At 41.9% G+C, this 22,386-nt stretch overlaps 1 protein-coding gene across 2 annotated transcripts in view; it reads right to left on the reverse strand.

The window, feature by feature from the left end:
* ATP9B (ATPase phospholipid transporting 9B (putative)) overlaps positions 1 to 22,386 on the reverse strand; it is a 4,837,291-nt gene that overhangs the window by 663,956 nt on the left and 4,150,949 nt on the right. For both annotated transcript variants that reach the window (XM_044066988.1, XM_044066990.1), the window contains exon 19: positions 15,522 to 15,692. In XM_044066988.1, coding sequence (XP_043922923.1) covers positions 15,522 to 15,692 — 171 coding nt within the window. The remainder of the gene's footprint in view (positions 1 to 15,521; positions 15,693 to 22,386) is intronic.

A 22,386-nucleotide genomic window follows, 5' to 3' on the forward strand; every position in this document is an offset into this window, starting at 1 on the left:
TCACTGGCCCTCTTCAAGATATCGGATCCAAGACCCACAGGTTGCTGACAAATGAACTCCCTACTTCAGATCAAATGTTTCAAATATAAAGGGGGCAACATTGTGGGTAGGTGGAATAAAGTCAAATGAAAGACATGCCCTTATCATAAAACAGGTCTAGATCCTTTCACTCCAGTCTGTCCGATATGACATGTGGGTCCTCGAGCTGCTTGACTAATCTGACCCAGCAGAACTAGTGATCCAGCTCTTAGTCCCTTTAAAAAAAATCTTCCTTGCCATAAAGTAACTGTCCCCCTAATTACCCCAGATCTAGTCTGACATCTTAAATCATAGACACTACTAATTAGTGCTGCTTTGGACACAATAAATACAGATCTTTCAGATCCTACAACATGGAAGGGGGAAGGTGGAAAAGTTGTCTTACTGGATTGATTGTAATGAAAGATCTATCATTACGGTAAGTACATTATTTTCATATCCTATCCATTCAGTTCATCTGATCTAACATCTGGGTCAGAATCTCAAGCTATGGACACCTTGAGTGGAATCATGACAGAAGACCCTTCAGGAAGGTAGCACCAAAGCATGCTCTTGTTCTGGAGGTACAATGCAATGTATAGTGCGCCTAACAAAGGTATGCATGGAAGACCAGGTGGCAGCCTTACAAACATTATCCACTGAATGAGCTCTGAAAAAGGTTATAAAAGCTGCCATGGCTCTAGTAGAGGGAGCTGTAGGTTTGGAAAGCAAGGAGTTTGCTGTGAGATGAATAGTTTAATGATACGCAATCAGGCAACCAACCTAAAAGTGATATTTTGGATACCATTTTTCCTCAATTTATTTTGAGCAAATGAAATGAAAAGATGCTCCTCTTTCCTGAACGAATCTGTTTTCTGGATGCAAAAATGCCACTATCTACATCCAAGGTATGCAGCGCATATTCTCCTTTTTTACCATAATTAGTAAAGAAGACTGGTAAATGAATGGGTTGTAAAAGATATGTCTCAGATGCAACCTTGGGAATAAAGTATGAATTTGTCCTTAGCATTACCTTGTCTTTATGAAAAGTCAGATGAGGTGGAGATGAGGACAGAGCATGGAGCGTAGAGATCCTTCTTGATGAGGCAAATGCTACTACAAAGACAGTCTTCCATTACAGGCATTTAAGGTATGCTGAGGAAGCTGACTCAAAGTGAATTTTTGTTAGGGCCTTTAGCATGAAATTCAGCAAAATACAGATCTCAAGGAGACAAAGATCTTTAATAGGAGGTTGTAACTGAAAAGTGACTTTTAGAAAGACTCAGAAAAGTTTGAGAGAGGCTAGGTATCATTTCTGAAAAATGTGAAAGGTCAAAACAGCTGATAACTGTACCTTGATAGTGGAAAAGTAACAGCCTGAATCGAACAGAGATGTGAGGAAGCAAAGAATAAATGCTAAATGTGCTGAAATGGGGTAAATGTTTTGTGGGAGAGCACAGACACAAATTGTTTTCACTTACTGCAGTACATCTTGGGAGTGGAGGATTTTTGGGAGGCTGTTAGAATACTGATGACCACCTTAGGGAGAGAAGCATGGTTAGACATCATCAAAATTGGAGAAACCCAGTGATTAATTTCAAACTGTGAAGGTTTCGGTAAGGCTCCCCAGAGGGGAGAATGATTACTTCCTGGACGGGATATAGGAACCAGGAAGATTCCTTCAAGTGAGGCCTTAGAAGTAGAAACCAAATCTTTTTAGGCCAACAGGGAGCTATGAGGATGATAGTTCCCTTGAAACTTGAAGCTTTTTGTAAAAATCTGGAAATCAGGGGAAAAGGTGGGCATGCATAAAGTAGCCTGGGATGGGGGTATTGCAGAGACAGAGTGTCCCTCAGTGGCTGTCTCAGAGGGGGAATCATGGCAAAATAGCTGCTGCATTTGATGCTATGCAGGGAAGCAAACAGATCACAACTGGAAGTGCAGCAATGACTGAATATCTTCTTGGCTGTCGCTGGACTGAGAGACCACTCATAAGGCATTAGATCATCCCTGCTTAGCCCATCTGCAAGGCAACTGTATACCCCCAAGATATGTGTTGCTATCAGAAAATAGTGGGAGGCCATCACCCACTACAAGACCTGCACAGCCTCCTAACAGAAGGGGTAAGATCTGGTTCCACCTTGTTTGTTAATATACCAAACTATCATCATGTTGGATGATATCACACCCTGTAAAAGGCAGTACTGATGTTCCTGCAACACTACTAGGACTGCCCTCAACTCCATGATATTTATGTGAAGGGTGTCCTCATCATCCTTCCAAAGACCTTGGACCATTGTCCATTTGTAATCCCCCCCCCCTCCACACACACCCAAAGGATCACTGTCACTACCGGGGTTGAGGTTTGAAAAGGTTTGCCTGCCCAAACCATTATGGCATGTAACAACCACAGAAGATATATTCTGCATGAATTTAAGATGATTATGGTCTTAGCCTAGTACACACCTATGAACCTATAACATAGTAGCCATGAGACCACTGAGCCTGAAGCCATTCTAAGATTCTTATGTGAAAGCGAGCAAATTCCACCATCAGAATTGAGGAGGTCATCAAGCCTAAGACTCTGAAAACAAAGTGTGCAGTAGATTGGTTGTTGAGTAAGAAACTTCCAAAGGCAGACTGTATGGTCTGAATTATTTCCTTCGGGAGAGAAACAATAGAAATAGTGGTATCCAAATGACATCCAGAAAGACTAATCCTGGAGTGGGGTTTAGGTTGGATTTTTGTAGGTTTACAGAAATGCAAAGGAAGCTGCAGAGGTGAAGGAGATAATCCCTGGCCTTCTGAAGAAACTTAATCAAGGAGGCAGCTATGAGCTAATTGTGAAGATATGGGAAAATCTTGTATCACTAAAGTCACAGATGAGCTGCTATGACAGCCATGCATTTAGTGAACACAATGGGGGCTGTGATCAGGGCAAATGGCAATTCTCTGAATTCATAATGGCTGGCTCTGACACAGAAGTGCAGAAATCTCCTGGACTCTTTTGATATGTTTATGCGAAGGTAAGCATCCTGAAGACCCACTTGAGTGCATCCACTCGTTCTCTCTCCCCTTGAGAAAGAGTAGGAACAGCTGCACTATGAACATTCTGAAATGTTTTTTTTTTTTTAACATAAGTGTTTAAAAGGCTAAGGTCCAGTATGGGGCTGAGGTAACTGGATGTCTTTGTAATCAAAATGCATCTGAAATAGTATTCTGACCCTGCCTGGTAAGACATCCCAGACAGTTCTTTTTAAGAGAAGAGAAAAAGAAGTTATGTACTCACCACAACGTTCTATGTTTGTTGTCCATCTTGCCTTTCATTCTTACAATGATGGGTTCAGCTGATTCTTGGCTCCAACTTGGCCGAATACATAGCTGAAAGTCTCAAACCTGGCTCATGGTAAGTAGGTATCCCACAATGAAGTGGTGTATTTCCCCAGATCTTGTTTGCTGCTACTACTAAATGAAATGTAAACTATACACATATACACAAATATATATATATATATATATATATATATATATATATATATATATATATATATATATATACTATACCCAATAGAAGGAGAAACAGAATGAAACAAAGAACTCCTGAAGGTAGTAAAAACATCCACCAGGTCCACAAGGAGTCTTTGGCAGGGGGAAGGAGGGAGGGTTTGTAAGAATGAACGGCGAGATGGACAAAAAACATGGAACGTTATGGTGAGTACATAACTTCTTTATGTTATGTTGTCCTATCTCGCCTTCATTCTTACAATGATGGGACAGCGTCCCTAGCACCTTTTCCCTGGGTGGCTCACGAAAGTAGACCTTTAAGTACCGTGGAACCAAATGAGGCCCTGTCCCTGGAGGCCAAATCCACTTTGTAATGCGTGATAAAAGTATGTGGAGTGGTCCAAGTAGCTGCTTCACTAACATTATCCATGGGTATTCTGGCTTGAAAGGCAGATGACGTAGCCATTGCACTAGTGGAATGAGCCTTCACTTTGAAGGGTAAATCTCTGTGATTTGTGGTATATATGAATGTACTACAGTTAGAAAGCCAATTGGAAAGAGTAGTTTTAGAAATTGAGCTACCCTTTTTCGCATCAGAGAAGGATACAAATAATTGGTCCTATGCAAATAGAATCTGAGTTGTCTATGCATGTCTAGTTGATGTAATTTGTATTCTGCCTTGTTGCTATGATTAGGAAAGAACACTGGAAGCTCTACAGACTGATTTATGTTATTTGGAGAAGAGACTTTGGGTAGGAAAGATGGATTAGTTTATAATGATACCCTATCCTTATGAAAAATCAAATAAGGTGGTTTAATATAAAGAGCTTGCAGCTCTGACACTCTTCTAGCATATGTTATAGCCACTAGAACCAAGGTCTTCCAGGAAAGGAACTTGAGGTCTGAAGATGATGAGGGCTCAAAAGGTGGTAACGTGAGATGAGACAGAACAAAAATTAAATCCCAAGGAGAAAGGGGTTCCTTAAAGGGAGGGCTTAATAAGGAAGCACCTTTTAAGAAGGCTCTACACAACCTGTGTGACATTAAGTTGGAGACAGAATCACCAATGTGGAAATTTGATATTTCAGCGAGTTGAACCCTGATGGTTGCTGCAGCTGAACCTTGCTGAAAGAGCTCCGCCAAACATTCCAAAACACAATGGATAGGTGGAGAAAAGGGATCAATGTTCCTGTTTTGAGCCCAAAAGGAAAACCTTTTCCATTTGCTAAAATACGGTTTTCTAGTGGAAGCTTTATGAGAGGACATTAAGATATGTTTAACTGTAGGAGTGAAGTTGGGAAGCCTGACTAAATTGGGAAGTGGAGCAGCCAAGCTGTCAATTTTAGGGTGTGGAGAGAAGGATGAAGCTCTCCTGACATATGAGTCACCAGATCTGGAACTGGGTCCAGAGTACAAGGCTTCTCCTGTAGATGAGGCCAAAGGAAGGGGAAGCAAACTTGGCGAGGCCAGTAAAGAGCAATGAGAATTATCCTACTTCCCAAGTACTGTGCTTTCTAAATGACTCTGGGTATGAGAGGAAACAGAGGAAAAGCATACAGAAGTCCTGAGGGCCAATCATCAGAAAGTGCATCTCTTGGTGTCTCCCCCGGAGGGGGGATTAAGGTAAAGTAGTTGCTGCACTTGGCATTCATGGGTGTGGCAAAGAGATCGCAGCAAGGCAGATCCTATGTTTGGAAAATCATTTCCGCTACATGATTGAGAGTCCACTCATGAGGCATTAAAATTGCTCTGCTCAGCTTGTCTGCTATCACGTTGGACTTCCCCGGAATGTGCGTTGCTATTAGAAAGCGTTGGGAAGAAACTGCCCATTGCCAAACTCTTATGGCTTCTCGACAAAGGGGGTAAGATCTGGTTCCCCCCTGCTTGTTTATGTACTATACCACAGACATATTGCCTGAATGTATCGCAATTGTTCCTAGAGGGAGAGAGTCATGAAGTGCTGGTAATGCAAGAAACACTGCTCCTCATCTCTAGGACATTTATATGCAAGTGAGCCTCATGTTCTTGCCATGTACCTGGACTGCTCTTTGCAGATAATGCCCCCCCCCCCCATCTGGAAAGCGTCCGTGGTCACTGCAGCTATGGGTTGTTGTGGAACAAAGGGTTTCCCTATGGTCACATGAGTGGAGTGTATCCACCATCTTATGTCATTCTTGAATGATTCCGTTATTCTGATCAGGTGAGACAAAGGAAGCTCTTGAAGTGACCATTGGGAGAACAACCACCACTGAGGGACCAGTGTAATTGTGGAAGCCATTGTTCCTAGTAATCTTAGAATTATCTTTGTTTTCACTTTGGTCTTGGGAAGGAGGTGAAGTATCTGCTGTCTGAGTGCTACAACTCTTTCTGTTGGAAGATGTGCTACCATGGAGGCGGTGTCTAGATCTGTGCCTGTGAATGTAATATGTTGACAGGGCAACAAGGCAGATTTTTGAAAGTTGACTGTTATACCCAGCTGATTGCAAATGTCCAAAGTTAGATCCCTGGCTTGTTGGAGTAGATGCTTGGTGGTGGCAGAAAGGAGCCAGTCATCTAGATAGGGAAACACTCGGAATCCTAGATGCCTCAGGTGAGCCATGACTACTGCCATGCATTTGGTGAACACTCTGGGGACTGTAGTGAGACCAAAGGGCAGAGCTCAGAACTGGTAATAACTGGCTCCCAGCTGGAAGCACCTTCTTGATGTCCTGTCCATTTTTATGTGGTAGTAAGCATCTTGAAGGTCTATCGAGCACATCCAATCGTCTTTCCCTAAAAAGGGAAGTATAGACTGCAGTGTCACCATTCGGAACTTTGACTTCTTGACAGATTTGTTTAATTTGCTTAGGTCTAATATGGGCCTCCAGTCGCCTGTTCTTTTTGGCACCAAAAAGAATCTTGAGTAAGTTCCGAATCCTATTTGGTCTGCAGGGATTTCTTGGATGACTCTTTTGTGCAGCAACTTTTGAATCTCTACAGTTGTTTGCTCCCTTAGATTGGGTGGAACATCTGGGATTGTTCTCGTCTGTGGAACAGGATTGGAAAATGGAATGGAGTATCCTCAGGATATTATTTTTAGTACCCATTTGTCTCTTGTGATAGTTTGCCAGGCTTCTGGGTACATGGACAAACATTCCCCAACTGCCTGCAGAGTAGAGCAGTCGGGCCTCCTTTTAGGAATGCTGATAAGGGCGTCCGTGAAAGGAATCATGGTCACCCTGGTTCTGCGGGCCCCCTCTGCCTCTAGGGCAGTGTCTACCATTATTGCCTCCCCCTCTGCCCCTGGAGAAGGAATCACCCCATGCATCCTGGAAAACCCTCTGGGATCTTTTGTACCACATTTTCCCACTCTTCTGGCCTTTAGGATAAGGTCGTGAAGGTATGGAAAAACGTACTCCAGTGGCAGAGAGAGTTTTTCCTTCCTGCTCGCTTCGGGTTAGAGTGTCTTTTACTTTGGGTCCAAAGAGTGAGGAACCATCAAAAGGCGCATTAGTAAAAGTAGACTTAAAGGGCGCCACAAAATTGCACAAGCGCTTCCTAGAGTGTCTCCTAAGGGAAACTCCGGAACCCGCTGCCTTGCTCGCTCCATCTGCTGCATAGGATATCAGCCTCATGGAGGAGTTGGTGGACAGCTGGGAGGAGACCTTCTCATTCACCCCCACAGCTAATGTATCCTGTAGAGTATCTCCTAGCTCTTTCAGGAGATCTGTTTGTAGTCTTGTAAAGTGATATAGGTAGTTCAGCGATCGTAGTGAAAATGTCACTGACGTAAAGACACACTTCCCATATCTGTCCATCGTCTGAGAGTCTTTATTCGGAGGATGAACAGATGAGGAAGTCTCCGAAAATTCCTTCTTGGTGGCTGCTGCCACCACCATAGCATCTACAGGTACCCCCTTAGTGAGGAAAACCTTTCCCAAAGGAGCTGACAAGAATTTGTTTGGCCTCCGAGGGACTGGTTCCATTGTGTCAGGTGACTCCCACGCCTTTCGACTGACCAGGTCCATTAGCTCATTGATAGGCGGAGACACCCAGTAGGCTGAAGGTTGAGATCCAAAAGCCTTCAGGTATACTGACTCCTCATCAGAAGGGGTGGTGGCCTGCTAGCCACCTCTCTGCTTCAGGATCTCTAGAATATCTGCAAATGAGATATCATCAGAGGATGACCGTGGGGACCCTTCCAACTCATTGAGGTCAGTGTCTGAAGTGACAGACTCATCTGGGGAGTCTACGTCCTTCCTCTTGCAAGTTCTCTTCCGAGGTGGCTCCTCAGAAGGATATTCTGGGGAGGCCTCGGAGGACAGTGGATCGCCCATTGGGGGATCCTGAGGCTCTGGATCTCTGCTGTCCTGTGCAATGGGTGGTGCCAAGACAGTAGCCAGTGCCTTAGGGCGACGAGTGCTAGTATCCCTCTGTGGCAATGAATGGGTAGACAACACACTCCTCATTAGCTCAAAGGCAGATCCCACCAGCTCCAAAGACTCTCTCGGCTCTGAGGAGACAGAGGAAGGCACCGGAACCAACAAAATTAGACACAAGGCCAATGTAGGAGCCGAGACAATCCGGGCTGACGCTCTGAGGGGTAAACTCGGCACCGAAGAAGATCGGGGCCGAGAATCCCCCCCTGACCTTGGAACCCTGGCTCCCAGACTCTCTGGATGGCAACGAAAGAGTTGGAGCAGAAGTCGACTCCGTGAACACCAAAGGGGATCTCGGAACCGATAGATCCACAGTAAGTAGTACCAGGTACTCCGGTTCTGAAGGTCCAGCTTGGCTCAGAGGAAGAACAACAGTGGGTATAACTAGTACAGTAGGCTCCGAGACCAAATGGGTGGGAGCCGAGAATAATTTAGTCAGTGCCGGCGACTTCAGGAATCTGCACACCACCCATTCCACGTCATCGTCTGATAAGCTCCTGGTGGACCTGGAAGATTGGGATAGAAAGCGAGACCTGTGCAGAATTGGAGATCTCAGTGTCAGAGAAACTGGTGAAATATCCATGGACCAGCTCCAAGTAGAGGTATCTTGTGGCTCCAAGGAGTTTGGAGCCGAAGTACCAGGCTTGTCAACTAATATGACCTCCGACGGCTCTGAGGACTGTGGAGCCAAGGAGGTAGTGGTCTTAGAGATTTTTGGTAGCTTGACTGGCAGCTCCGACTGAGCCAATGTCGCAGGTGAATATCTCTTCTGGGATTTTTCCTTTTTGGTAGAAGGAGAAGAAGAGTAGGAAGAAGAACTATGAATAGTTTCCTCGAAAGTTGGCTTTAAGAGCCCTTTCAGGATCAGTTTGTTTCTCCTATCTTGAAGTACCCTTGCACTGAAAGAATGACAAAAAGTACAGTCCTCTTGTAGGTGAATAGCACCAAGGCAATAAAATGCATATAACATGTCCATCTGTGATGGACATTTTTTTGTGAGCACTTCTGGCATTTTTTAAAGCCCGAAGGCAAGAAAATTTCACTATTCAACTATTGAACTATTAAGCTACACTGAATAGTAACTATGGGAAACAGACAACCAGGGAGAAAAAATAGGGCCTCTAACTCAAACGGTCCTATTTTTCAGACAAGGCAACAATTAACTACAAGCCCTCTAGCTTAAATGGGTGAAGAGCTCTCTAACTTAAACGAGCTCCTAAAAAACTAGACAGACAGAAAAACAACCACTACAAGGGATACAGTTAGGTCTACAAAGCGATGGCAAAAGCCACACCAAAGGGGATAAAACTATTAATTATTTAACTGTAATGCAGTAAAAGGCACAATTTAAATATAACTAAATAGTAAGCTCTCTATTATCAAATATAGCAGCATAGGACAAATAAGAGAAAATGTGTCACAACTTATCCACGGCCAAGATGCAAAGCTGCAAGTAAAGCTGCAAAGGAGATCTGAGGAATTACACCACTGCATTGTGGGATACCTACTTCCCACGAGCCAGGTTTGAGACTTTCAGCTATGTATTCAGCCAAGTCAGAGCCGAAGCCATCATTGTAAGAATGAAGGCGAGATAGGACAACATAACATCAGTTATTTTGAAATGGTCTTTGCCTGGTTGGGTGGGACATCCCATAATGAATGAGGTGATTGAAGCTGAGTTTCCAAAAAAAGAAAGTAGTAGCCTCTGGGTATTATCTCTCTTACTCAATTGCCTCATGTGATAATGAACCACAAGTCTAGATAAAGGAACAGACACCCTCTGACTTCCTCCAGAATGGAGCAGTTGGTCAACCTACAGGGATTCAAGGGTGTCCTGTCAGAGAAAGGCCCATGATACTCCTGATTCTGAAGACCTACTCTGCCTCTGGGCCTGCATCCACTGAAGAGGCCACCTCTGCCATAGCCACCCTTCTCAGAAGGTGGGCCAAACTGATGACTAGACTTATGGAACTAGAATGAATGGGGTCCTTTTTGGTTCCTGCTATAAGTGTGTTGGGGGGGCTTGAACTTGACTCCAATGGAAGAAAGTGTCTTACCATCTTGCTCACTCTTCTGCATCTTCTCTTTTACAGATGGGCCAAACTAAGATGACCCATCAAAGTTTGTGAAGGATGTTTTGCAGTTGTCTGCAAAATCACATAGGCGCAGCCAAGCATGGTATCTCATTACTTTGCAAGTTCCAGCTGCCCCATGCCACTCTATCAGCCACATTATGCATGAAGAGCAATGGAAAGGTTTGTGACAGTAGACATGGTCATCAGAGTAGTTACTTCTTTGCCTCCAATGTCAATGGATTTTTTAGTGTAAAGCTTGATGAGTGAGATCTCTCTGGAATCTATTTGTGAGAGCTGCAAAGGTGCCCAAAGCATATGCCCACTTCCTGAGCATATGCTAGATTCCTTATTGGGGGATGGATGGATAGAAGTAATGTCAACAGAAACTGCTTTTTTTAGTGTCTGCTGCCACAATGCTGGTGACAACCATGGTGATCTGCCTTAAAATTGTTTATCCTTCAGTGGCAGAGGCTCCTTTCAGGTTTTCTCGGGACTGCCTAGCATGTGTCAGTCTCATAGGATCACAGGAAGTTACTAGGCTATTGGACCTGAGGCCCTAATAAACCCAGGCAAGAGTTTAACCCATGTTTAGACAAGTCAGCACCTGAAGCCCCTGTCCAGCAGGGACACACGTGAAATCCTAGGGATATATTTTTTGTTTCCCATCCAGTTATCCAGGTGGCGTTTAAAAAGGGATAATGAGGTACTCTGCTTGATGTGGACAAAGAGTCTATTCCACAGATGGGGGAGTCTCTGGGACACAAATCTGGCCCACCAACAAGTCCTATTGATGTCACAGACCAGGTTGAGGTCGTGCATGCGGGTTACTCGAATGGAGCTTGACATGCAGATATGCAGTAGTCCCATCAAGGCAAGGTCTGAGATTGCTCTGTATGCTAGACAGAGGTCACCTCTGAAGTGTCTGTATGAAACTGAGTAGAGGGACAGGGCTTTTAGGCTATCTGTGTAGGGTAGATGTTTGAGGCCCTGGATTCTCCTGGTGAAGAATCTCTGTCATCTCTCCAGCTGCTGCATGTGCTTTGCAAGGTACATGCAGAAAGGGGCATTGTACTCAATAATAGGACTTATAAGGGAAGAATACAGGGATGTTATGACCTCCTTGTCCCTGGATGAGATACCCTTACTTATGAGATGGGCCATGTAGAAAGCTTCCCATACAACAGCAACAACATGGTGGTCAAAAGTCAGGTTGCTATCAATTTGGGTGCCCAAATCCATCACAACTGATTGCATGCTTAGGACGTTGTTATTAATGTGACAATTTGTGGGGACATCACTCTCCCCAAATGTGATGATGATGCATTTTTTGGTATTCTGCTTGAGGCCATGTTTTTGTTACCTTTCATTTGTTTGGGTGAGACCCTCTTGTAGGCTGTCCACACTAGGGGAATTGATGACAGCTCCCAGCTTGCAGTCATCTGCAAATTTAGACAGCCATAGCCCACTGGTTTTGGCCTGGACCTCAGAAAAGTATATACCAAACAACAGAGGCCCCAAGACCAATCTCTGGGGTATGCCACTTGTTTCGGGTCTACTGCTTGAGGTGGCTTCCCCTATTTTGACTAGGTGGTTTCTATCCCTGACCCAGTTTGCTACCTATCTAATAACATATGGATTGATGCCTAGTTGAGGGAATTTATCTATTATGTCTGAGTGGGGAATACTGTCGAAGGCTTTGGTCAGGTCAAGGTAGGTGGTGTGCACCATCTTCCTGTCATCCATGGCTTTGATGACTGTGTCAAAGAAGTCAACCAAATTTAACAGACATGACCTCCCCCTGATGAAGCCAGACTGTGTGGGATCAAGTGTTTGGTGGTTGCCAATGTCCTTGTTCATGAGCTCCATGATAATCCATTCCATGGCCTGACAGATCAAGCAAGTTAGGCTGATGGGTCTATAATTTCCTGGATCGGTGGATGTGCCACCTTTGTGCAAAGGAATGACAACGACTGTCCTCAACTCTGATGGCACAAAGCCTAACTTGCTTGATCTGTCAGGCCATGGAATGGATTATCATGGAGCTCATGAACAAGGACATCCCAGGCTGCATCCTACAGGAACTTGCAACACCAAGCTTTGGATGAATAGGGTGTCTAAAGGTGCTGCAAGTTCCTGTAGGATGCAGCCTAGGATGTTATCAGGTCCTATGGAGGCTGTATTTTTTGCCTTTGAGATGGCAGTGATGACCTGTTCCCTAGAGATAAGAGAAGGGGGGGCAGGTAGTGGGGATGTCCTGATTTACTAATGGGGGCACAGAAGCGTGACGTTTTTGATGAATCTGTCAGCCAGCAGGTTGGCTATATCTACGGCATTTGTGTATGTGGTGTCCTTGAACACCAGTTCTGAGCATATCTGGGTGCTTCCTTTGAGACTGCAGACATATGTGAAGAATGTCCTATGACTGTCTCTAGTAGATGTGGCCAATTTGGTCTCAAAGTTTGCTGTGGAGGATTTCACTAGTGCTCTTATTTGCTTGTTCAGGCTAAGGAGAGATTGCTTCCAACTGGGCACTTGCTCCTTCTTAGTCCTGGACAGCAATTTTTTCCTTTTGTTACAGAGTTTATTTATTACAGATGTCCACCAGAAAAGTTTACTCTTCCTTGTAGAGGATGACTTTGTCCTGTTGGGTATTCCTGATTCCATGCAACTATATAAATGTTCATATAGTACTTTGGTGTAGATTTGGACATTGGTACCTGTTCCTACAGAGGGAGAGCAGGCTTTGAAGCTGTCTATACCATCCCTCAGGAGGTTGTAATCAGCTCTGGAGAAGTTTTTTTGTTTGACCCTAGCTACAGAAGGGTGGGGGGAGATGGTAACTTAGAAAGTGACCGCTTTATGGTTGGATCTTACCAGGGAGGATGACACTGTAGGGATGCTGCAGTGGTTACCCATGTTGGTTAATACCAAGTCCAAGATATTATCACCTCTTGTGCGAATATCAGCTAGCTGTTTCAAGGCGTTTTGGATTGACAAAATTAAGGAATCTCGGGGCATTTGTGTTCTGGCATGAGCACTTCTTGCAACCTATGTTTGGGTAGTTAAAGTCACCCAGGATAAGGGTAAACAGTTGAATCTTGATAGATTCGAACAGGTCCAGATAGGTAGAGTGGGCATCTTGAGTCAAATTTGGGTACCTGTAGCTCGCTATGATTTGAATAGAGGCCTTGTCAATAGTTAACTGCACTTGGAGTGTCTCCTGTGCATCATTCTGTATGACCAGCCTGGAGGTGTGTATGTCTTTAATATACATTGAAACTCCACCTCCTTTGGCTTTGCGGCCCACAGTTTGGGGTCTGAATGTATGACAGGATGAGTAACCAGGTAAGGCTGGGGTGCTCTCCGCAGCTTTGAACCAGGTTTCTGTGACTGCACCAACGTCAGCATCTTCCAGGGTTTCATGTTCAGACTTCTAGCGTTTAGCAGCATGACCTTTAATTTGTGTTTTGTTGAAATTTTTATGTTGGTAGTTTTGACCTCATCACTTTTAATAAAAAAGCACTATGGGGAGGCAAGAGCCTTTGCTTGAAGCCTGAAGCCCAAGTGAGACAGATGCAGGCCATCTCTGGCAAAACATTGTGGTCTGTCGATCATATCTTCGCAGGCTGTCAGGTACTGGATCCCTCTGGAATGACACCAGAAACTCAGAAACTAATCCAATTGTTAAAGTTAATCATTTTCTGTTTGTATTGTGGCATCATTCTGGGTCATGGTAGAATGCTGCTTATGGCTAGGGACATACCTGCATCGGACACATATTCAGTGAGTTCAATCATGTCTCTCTCTATATAGTCCAGGGAGGTACGTCTCAAGTCATTCACGCCAACATGGACTATGACAGAGTCATAATAGTACCTGTTGTTGAAAGACTTGAGTGAGTGTGTGATGTGGCGGATTCTGGCATCTGACAGATAACTGACCGTGACCCAATCCTTGCAGAGCCTTGTGCGGGAAGCATCAGTGTGTCTCACTACTGAGGGGCCAATGGCTAGTATGTTTGGTTTAATGTTATGCCTAATGGGCTGTGTTTGTGAGACACTCGTGTGTTGTCCACTGTGTGTGATGTGTTTGGTGTTGTGTGTGGAATGTTTGTGAATGTGTTTTGGGGATCTCTGTTGTTTAGGTAAGTTTTTATCGAGGACCCCTGCATAGGTGGGTGTGTGTTGTGCTTGGCAATCTGATGTGGGTGGTGTGGTGTTTGTGCTGGCAATCTCCTCCTTGTCAGGAGTACTGACTCTGGCAGGAGAGCAGAGATTCAGGTTACTGATGTAAATGCATTTCTCGCAAGTAGAAGAATTATGTGCTACGAGAAGAGGACTGTCCGTGAGCATAAGGCAGTTGTTACACTGTCTCAGCATGCCCATGTCAACCAGCCTGGCAGGAGAAACTAGTGGGAATTGTCCAGACACAGTGTTCTGAAAACTTGGCGGACTTATAAAGAGCAGGTTTTGATAAGGGTTTGTCCACAAGAGTGTAGACCACAAAAACCTTAAATGTAAAATAACTGGCCTGAAGCACAAGTGCTAAAACCAAAAGTAAGATGCTTAGAATAGCAGATAAATCTAATCTGGCTACTAACAAGCAATCGGTAATAAATGCAGAACAAGAGCACTTGAACACTTAAGAGCACACAGAACAGCAAAATAAGGTAGAACACAGTTACAGTAAGAGCAGCTGAATAAAGTGTAAAAAAAATGTTTGTTTTTTGATATGCTAATCTGCATTCTCAAGTGTAGAGGCTAGAAAATGCAAGGATTGAGCATTTTCTTGCAAGACTGCACAATAAGATAAAAACCCAACATTGATTCACTGCAGAGAACCTTTGACTCTCAGAGTTATGCAACTATCACCCAATTTTAACACTAGAATTTTTATTTTCACCATTTTCAGGTTATGAGTAAACAGTAGACATAATATACATAAGCATGGGTACATATTTGTATATACCAGTGAATATGTACAGAAATTTCAAGAAACCAAAAATAATCCACTACCCCCCAAAGAAAAGTTACAGATGACAGAAAGAAATAAAGATGCCAATGAAAGTAGATACATATGCCTTCTTCCTTATACAACTACACAAATACATTTATTTGTAGTCGATGTTATGAGGATGTGGTACTCTTCAATCAATGAGATTTGACTTAAAGGTCTTCTGGAAGCAAAATTAAAGTATATTTAAAAATATATAATTCTTTCCTGCTGTCGGGATGTATCTGATCAATTGCCTTAAATGAAAATCTGTGACTTTGATGACTTTGTTAGTTTACTTTTATCTGAAGAAGTTGCTGTATGGTCAGTGAGGAAAAGCACTTCATATTAACATACACCTCAGACATCTGCAATTAAGTACTGTAGCGTACAGCACCTGGACAACAAAATATACGGATAACCTTTCATCCACTGTGTAGTCAAACGTGTAACAGACCATACAAATGGAGTTCAAAAAAGTGTCTGTTCTCTTACATAAACATGCATACGTTACCTTTATTCCAGCATTTCTCAGCATCTCCAAAGTAGGTCTTACATCAGCTTGTAGTTGATCTTCCACACCTGTAAGACACAGAAGCTCCATTTCCCTCTCTAAACTCTCTACAACAGCAGCCACCTTAAGTGTACGGTCATGCATGCTTAACTTTGCTTGGTTATAACGATTCTAGATAAGAAAAAAAAGAAGAGACATAATGATGAGTGATGGTTACATCACTACTCAATTTTATAATGTACGCTCTTTTATACTGACAGAAGGAGGATTTGCCACAGGATATCACAGCTGTATCTAAGCACTAAAAATACTTCTCATTTCCCAAGACTACATTGATTGAGGTCTTAAACTCATCCAAGCTTTTGAAAAATACAGTTTACCTAAAAATTAAAGGACATCCCATGCTCAAAGGAAGGAAAATCATCTCAGAGATTACAGAGATACTAAGACTGAATGACAATTTGGTACTACTAGAAGAGTAAGAATGCATTTGAGGCATACATAGAAAATCACACCAATACCTTGAGAATAACTCAACAGAAGGCAGATTTTGTTTCTTAACCATGTAAAGCATGGATTATCTGTTTTCAGGGATGACCTAGGAGCATTACCTGGTTAAGTAACTTATTCAGCATAGCAAACTAAACAGTTACACTAAATGAATTAAATCAAGGACTACAGGATGAAGATAATTAGCAATTCACTGTCTTAGTCCTCTGCTTTAAACTGTCTGAGAGAATGAGAAGCTGACAGTTACAGGAAATACAACAGCCAGCACTGAACTACTCAACATGAACTGTAAAGACTGTACACAGCTGCTGCTTGCCTTTGTGAGCACAAAGAACTGACCCAAATCCAGTGCACTATGTCAAAAAGATCACAGGTATAATAAACTAGCAGCAGATCATGACTGATACCAATGTGCGCCACAAATTGTGTGTACAAAACTGCTGTAACATGTAAACAACAGAACTACATATTGTTCTGTTACAAAACTACAGAGAACATTTTTAAACTATCAACTGTTTATAATAATAAATAAAACTACAAAAACATTCCTTACAAGCAACTTTTTGAAAGGGGCAAGCCCCCTGCATCTGTGACTGCAAAAGATTCACCCCAATCCTCCTTACTTATGTGTAGCAACTCTACGATTACACAAACTTGGGGAAAAGAGAATATTTTATTACTACCCCCTTGCCCGAGGTTGACAAAGAACGTAGTTCACAAAACTGTATGAAATTTATATCCATTTTATTAATAAATTAACAAAAAGAGCTATGCAGAGATTTTATCACCATGATGAAACAAGATGCGAGATATTCAAGCAGAGACTAACAAAAATTACTGCAGTTATATTAATACTCTGTTGCCCAATAAGAATCCACTTGGCTATTGCATGGTGAGGTATCAGACAGTCAGATGGAAAACAGTAGTTATGTAAATCTTTAATTACTGCACGTACTGTAGTGTAATCTAGTAAATATGGGGTTGATAAAGGACATACAGAAGTACATGTAAAACAAATCATAAAAACTAAATCATTGGTAGACTGATATAATATCACTATTTTGTATATGAGCAAAATAGCGAAAGGAAGTGAATACCACAGATGAAGCACGCACAAAAAGAAGGGAACAGCTTAGTAGACTCTGATGGATTCTAGTGATAGGTTTCCTGTGCTCCCACTGAGGCTGGATGGTAAAAAGACCCATGCCCAGGTGCAGAAGTGTAAAGTAGGGGTTGAAATACTTTGGCTTTCCTAAAGATTTAGTGCAGACCCTTTTAAATATATTTCGCATCATGGGCAAATGCAGAGGTCAAAATGAACAGTCATCTCTCTCTCTCTCTCTCTCCCACATTTGAAATATTCTAATGTACAAGATAAGGTACCCTCTTTTATGGTTACAGATTGCTTCATATTTCATGCATCTAGCCTACACAAATAGTCAATATGCATTGACACTGATATCTGTTCATGATATTAATTACAGGCATTGCCAGCTCTTGATGATTTAGTCATAAGCAGATATCCCAAGACAACTTGATCCACTACAGGAGCTTGGAACACTAGCAGGGCACAGTGTTATTAAACAAAGGCAGCCAGTAGAAACATCGAACAGTATTTGACTACATAAAGGGTAATCAACCATTGTTTTACTTGAAAAATAAAAATGTTCGATGACATTAACTACTTTGGTAAGGGGGTATTCCACTGCTAACTGTTGATGCTAACCCGGAGTCATTACACATTGATATATATATATATATATATATATATATATATATATATATATATATATATATAAAACTTCATTTCATATGATATTGTTAACTTTTGATGTAATATTGCTTAGTAAAAGAAAAGTAAGTGGGGGGCTTCACCCCCCACACCACCCGTTGTGGGGGACTGTGCCCCCCACACCCCCCCCTAACTATATATATTCTAACTCCAGGGTCGCACTACAGTGGGGAAGGGGGCATATTCCATTTTCTTGCTAATAATACATGTCAGTCAAATGAAGTGTTGGGCAAATGAAGTGTCAGGCAAATGAAATTTCAGTCATTTGGTCTCAGGCAAATGGGAGTTAGGTCAAAAGAAGTAGACCATATATATATATATATATATATATATATATATATATATATATATATATATAATACAGATATAGATATCTATTTATCTATCCATATCTCTATTTATATATATATATATATATATATATATATATATATAGAGAGAGATCGATATACATGTAAATATATATACACAGATATAAATATCTGTATTTTGTATGTGTGTACATATATCTATATCTATCTATATAGATACACAGATAGATACAGACACACACACACACACACACACACACACACACACACACATATATATATATATATATATATATATATACATACACACAAACAGATTATATGGATTACATATATATATATATATATATATATATATATATATATATATATATATACACATAGATATATATTCACACAGACATATCTATCTATAGCTACATATTTAGCTATAGCGATAGACAGATCTCTCTCTCTGTATATATATATATATATATATATATATATATATATATATATATATATACATAGAGAGAGAGAGAAAGATACAAAGGTAAACGGTGAAACTGCAAAGACTACTGGTACTGGCAAGTATGCAAATGAGAATAAGAACAAATTGGTGAACTGGGTGAATATATGCTATCGCTTTGGTGAAGTCTGCCATGTCAGTAGCAATGAGTGAATATGCTTAGGAAAGGGATGGCACTTGCTTAAGTTATTGTGAGTGATTGCTACTGTTTCTTGATTTTATGTGAGCATTTCTCTGCATTTTATTGTATAAAAATTGCATTTTCAGTCACTTATACTGCTGTAAGACTATCTTGAAATTTTATACAAGTAGGATTGGGTTTATTCACCCGGTGGCAGAAGGTATTTGTCTGATCTATCTGAGTTAGGAAATACACAACAGGACTCGCAGTATAGTCATTTTATTGGCCAGAGGGTTCATTAGTTAGTTTTTCTGTTCTGCTATAAATTTTGTACATTTAGGTGGGTTAGCAGTGCCCTGCACAGTAACAAAGACATAGAAAGCAAATTTCTCCCCAGTGGAATAGTCAATAAAACTGTACCCTTTAAAGCAGCACTATAGAGCAAATACCTTTGCAAGCTGATAAACGTAGAGCAGGTAGTTGGATGTCAAGTAGCAATACTTACAGATTTAGTAGAATTCAGTTTTGTGTAAACAAGTAGCAATAGTTACAGATTTAGCAGAATTCAGTATTGTGTAAACATTAAAGTTAGTAGAATTTAGTACTGTTTAGCATAATCTGCCTCAATAAAGCACCCTTAAGTGCCTATTTACCCCAATATACCACCCACCCTTGCAGCTTACCAAAGGACTGGACAGTATGGCTATGCAATTTCCTAAATTCTCTGTAGCCAGTTTTGTTGATATGTGAATCTTGAGATAGCATAGCAATTATCTCATACTTACCGACAACCATTTAATCCTCAAACAAGCAGAAACAAACATAGTATGCGAGAAGTGTACTTACACAATAACAATGGAGGTTAAACTCTTGCATATAAAAGTACAAACGTACATCCGGTTTCGAAACCATGCACACAACATCCACCTCACATAGCACACAGCACACACATAGACTAATGTATGCTGAGATGCTTAAAAGCAGTCTACCTAAACAACAAAGATTACCTAGACCGCCCATAGTCAAACCTATGCCTCAACAAGCCCAAAGGCATTCAGAAAAAAACACCTAACACCACACATACTGCCACTCTGAGTGAAGCCCCAAACACTAAGACTGTAAGGCAAGCAATCACACTTCCCAGGACTCTCGTCATAGGGGACTCTGTGTAAGATATACAGATGCCCCACTAACCAGGCTGAACAAAAAAAAGATAACTGTTAGTTGCTTATCTGGAACCAGGATCTGCTAAATCATGTATGCTCACAAGTTCCTACGCTACAAGTACCAGTATGATTCCATCATAGTCCATGTAGGTGTAAATGACCTGAGATGTACCTCCCTGGACTATATGAAGAGAGACATTATGGAGCTTTCAGACTGTGTGTCTCAGGCTGGTATGAGCCTAGCACTGAGCAGCATATTACCATCACCGAGGATGATGCCACAGTATCAGCAAAAATAACTGATTTCAACAACTGGCTGTCTTTCTGGTGTCATTCTAAGGGGATCCAATATTTGTCAGCTTGGCAGGACATGGTTAATAGACCACATTGCTTTGCCAAGGACAGTCTGCACCTTTCCCCTCAAGGCTTTGAATACTGGCTAAAACGTTATCCTCTTCCATAGTGCCAATTTTATACAAGGCCAAATTGACAAATCTACCGACATTGCAAAATCAACTCAACTGAAACTCAAGGTGTTATTTCTCAATGTCAGAAGTCTAAATAGAAAACTGCACTCCCTTCAAGCCCTCCTCATACTTGAGAATACAGACATCAGTGCAGTATTTATGAAGTCCAGGAATCACTCTGCCCATAGATTTGAAGCCATTTTAAAGCGGAAGAGAGTACCCCGGCAATGCAAGTTTTCAGTGCCTTCTACACTTTTAGACCAGTAGCTGCACAAATAACAGCTAAAGGTGGAGGTGCCTCAATACACATCATTAACAAGTAGAGCTCTAGGATTGCTGTGGGTAAACAAAATGATGGCTACAGGTTACCCACCATGTCTCAAAAAGCTCACAATGCATACTTTAGACCTACTGCAAACAGTTACAATCCAACCTAACATCCTACACATGGCAGACTTTAATTATCCCTCTATAGACTGGAAATTCTACATGGCCTGAAATCTATGGCCACAGAGATTCCTGGACTTCAAAATACAAACACCTTTGAGCAAACAGTGAATATGTCCATTGAAGGCTAGAACATACAGGACCCTGTACTCACAAATATGGGAGATCGCTACATTCCACCCCCTAACCCTACCCCTGCCCGCCATGTCTCATCCTCCCTGGTGAGGTCCGACCATTAAGGTGTCTCCTTCGAAATCAAAATTAAATCTACAAGCCTATTAAAACCAGTAGCAGTTAGGAACTATTCCAAAACAAATTACATTTTATTAAGTGATAGTCTGTCAAAATTCAGTGCCCCTCCAAACACCGGGAACACAGCAGCCTATGCTGAATTGCTCTCAGAAACTCTGCACAACTATGTCAATGGCTGCGTGCAGGCTGCTGTACCTACCAGAAGTAAGCTCAGGACTAGCCCCAGAAGCAAACCACCCTGGTGGCATTAAAATTAAATAGGATATACAACAGAAAGGAAAAAAATGTTGGCAAAAATCAGGAAGGGTAACTCCCATAAAGATAAAAACTTTCTCATCAAACTAAACAGGTAACTAATAAGGCTAATTAGGTCAAGCAAAGCTATCTTTGAGGTTAAGATACCCTCCCAGGTGAAAGATACCTATAAGGACTTCTTCAGCTATGTCAGAAACCTCAAGGGCATCACACAACAATCTGCTGAACTGGTGGTTAATGTTGCCACATTTACAGAGCCTGACGATACAGCAAACCTGTTAGAGGATGCATTTATTTCCAACTTTACCCCCCCCCCCATCACTCCAACCATCACCCAAAAATACCCTCAAACGTAACTCCTCCAACTATAACTCGGAAGCACGTAATGGCTGCGCTTCAAGAATCCGACCTCTGTGGGGCACAATAACATCCCAGAATGCCTCCTGAACAGTATAAAATACAAATTATCAGGACCTCTGGAGTCATTATTTAATTACAGTCTTAAAACAGGCTTTGTGCCATGTGAATGGAAGACTGTGACAGTCATCCTCCTTCATAGGAGAGGACCATTAACAGATCCCAGAAGCTACAGACCCCATTACTCTGACTAGTCTTATTTGCAAAATCATGGAAAGAATTATCATGTAAATTATAAACATAGGAGACCTTCAGATACTGGATACATCCCAGTTTGGCTTTGTCAAAAGAAAGTCATGCTTACTGAATCTGGTGGACAAATGGATGAGGGGGAACACAGGACATAAAGCCTACCTAAATCTGGCTAGAACATTTGATACACTACCCCACTTAGGCATTCTCAACAAACTTATGGAACTAGGTATAAACCCATTTATAGCATGTTGGATAGCTAGCTGGCTCACTGATAGGATCAGTGATAGGATCAGTGAGCCACCTCCACAAAGAGGTCGGTCACTACTGGAGTCCCTCAGGACTCTGTGCTAGGCCCACCCTTTTTGGCTTCTACATCTTGGATGTGAAAGCCAATGCCAAAGGCCTCTGACTAAAAAGTTTGCAG

This window comes from Protopterus annectens, chromosome 3.part1, assembly GCF_019279795.1.
Source record: "Protopterus annectens isolate FY-2018-M chromosome 3.part1, PAN1.0, whole genome shotgun sequence".
Lineage (NCBI taxonomy): Eukaryota > Metazoa > Chordata > Ceratodontiformes > Protopteridae > Protopterus > Protopterus annectens.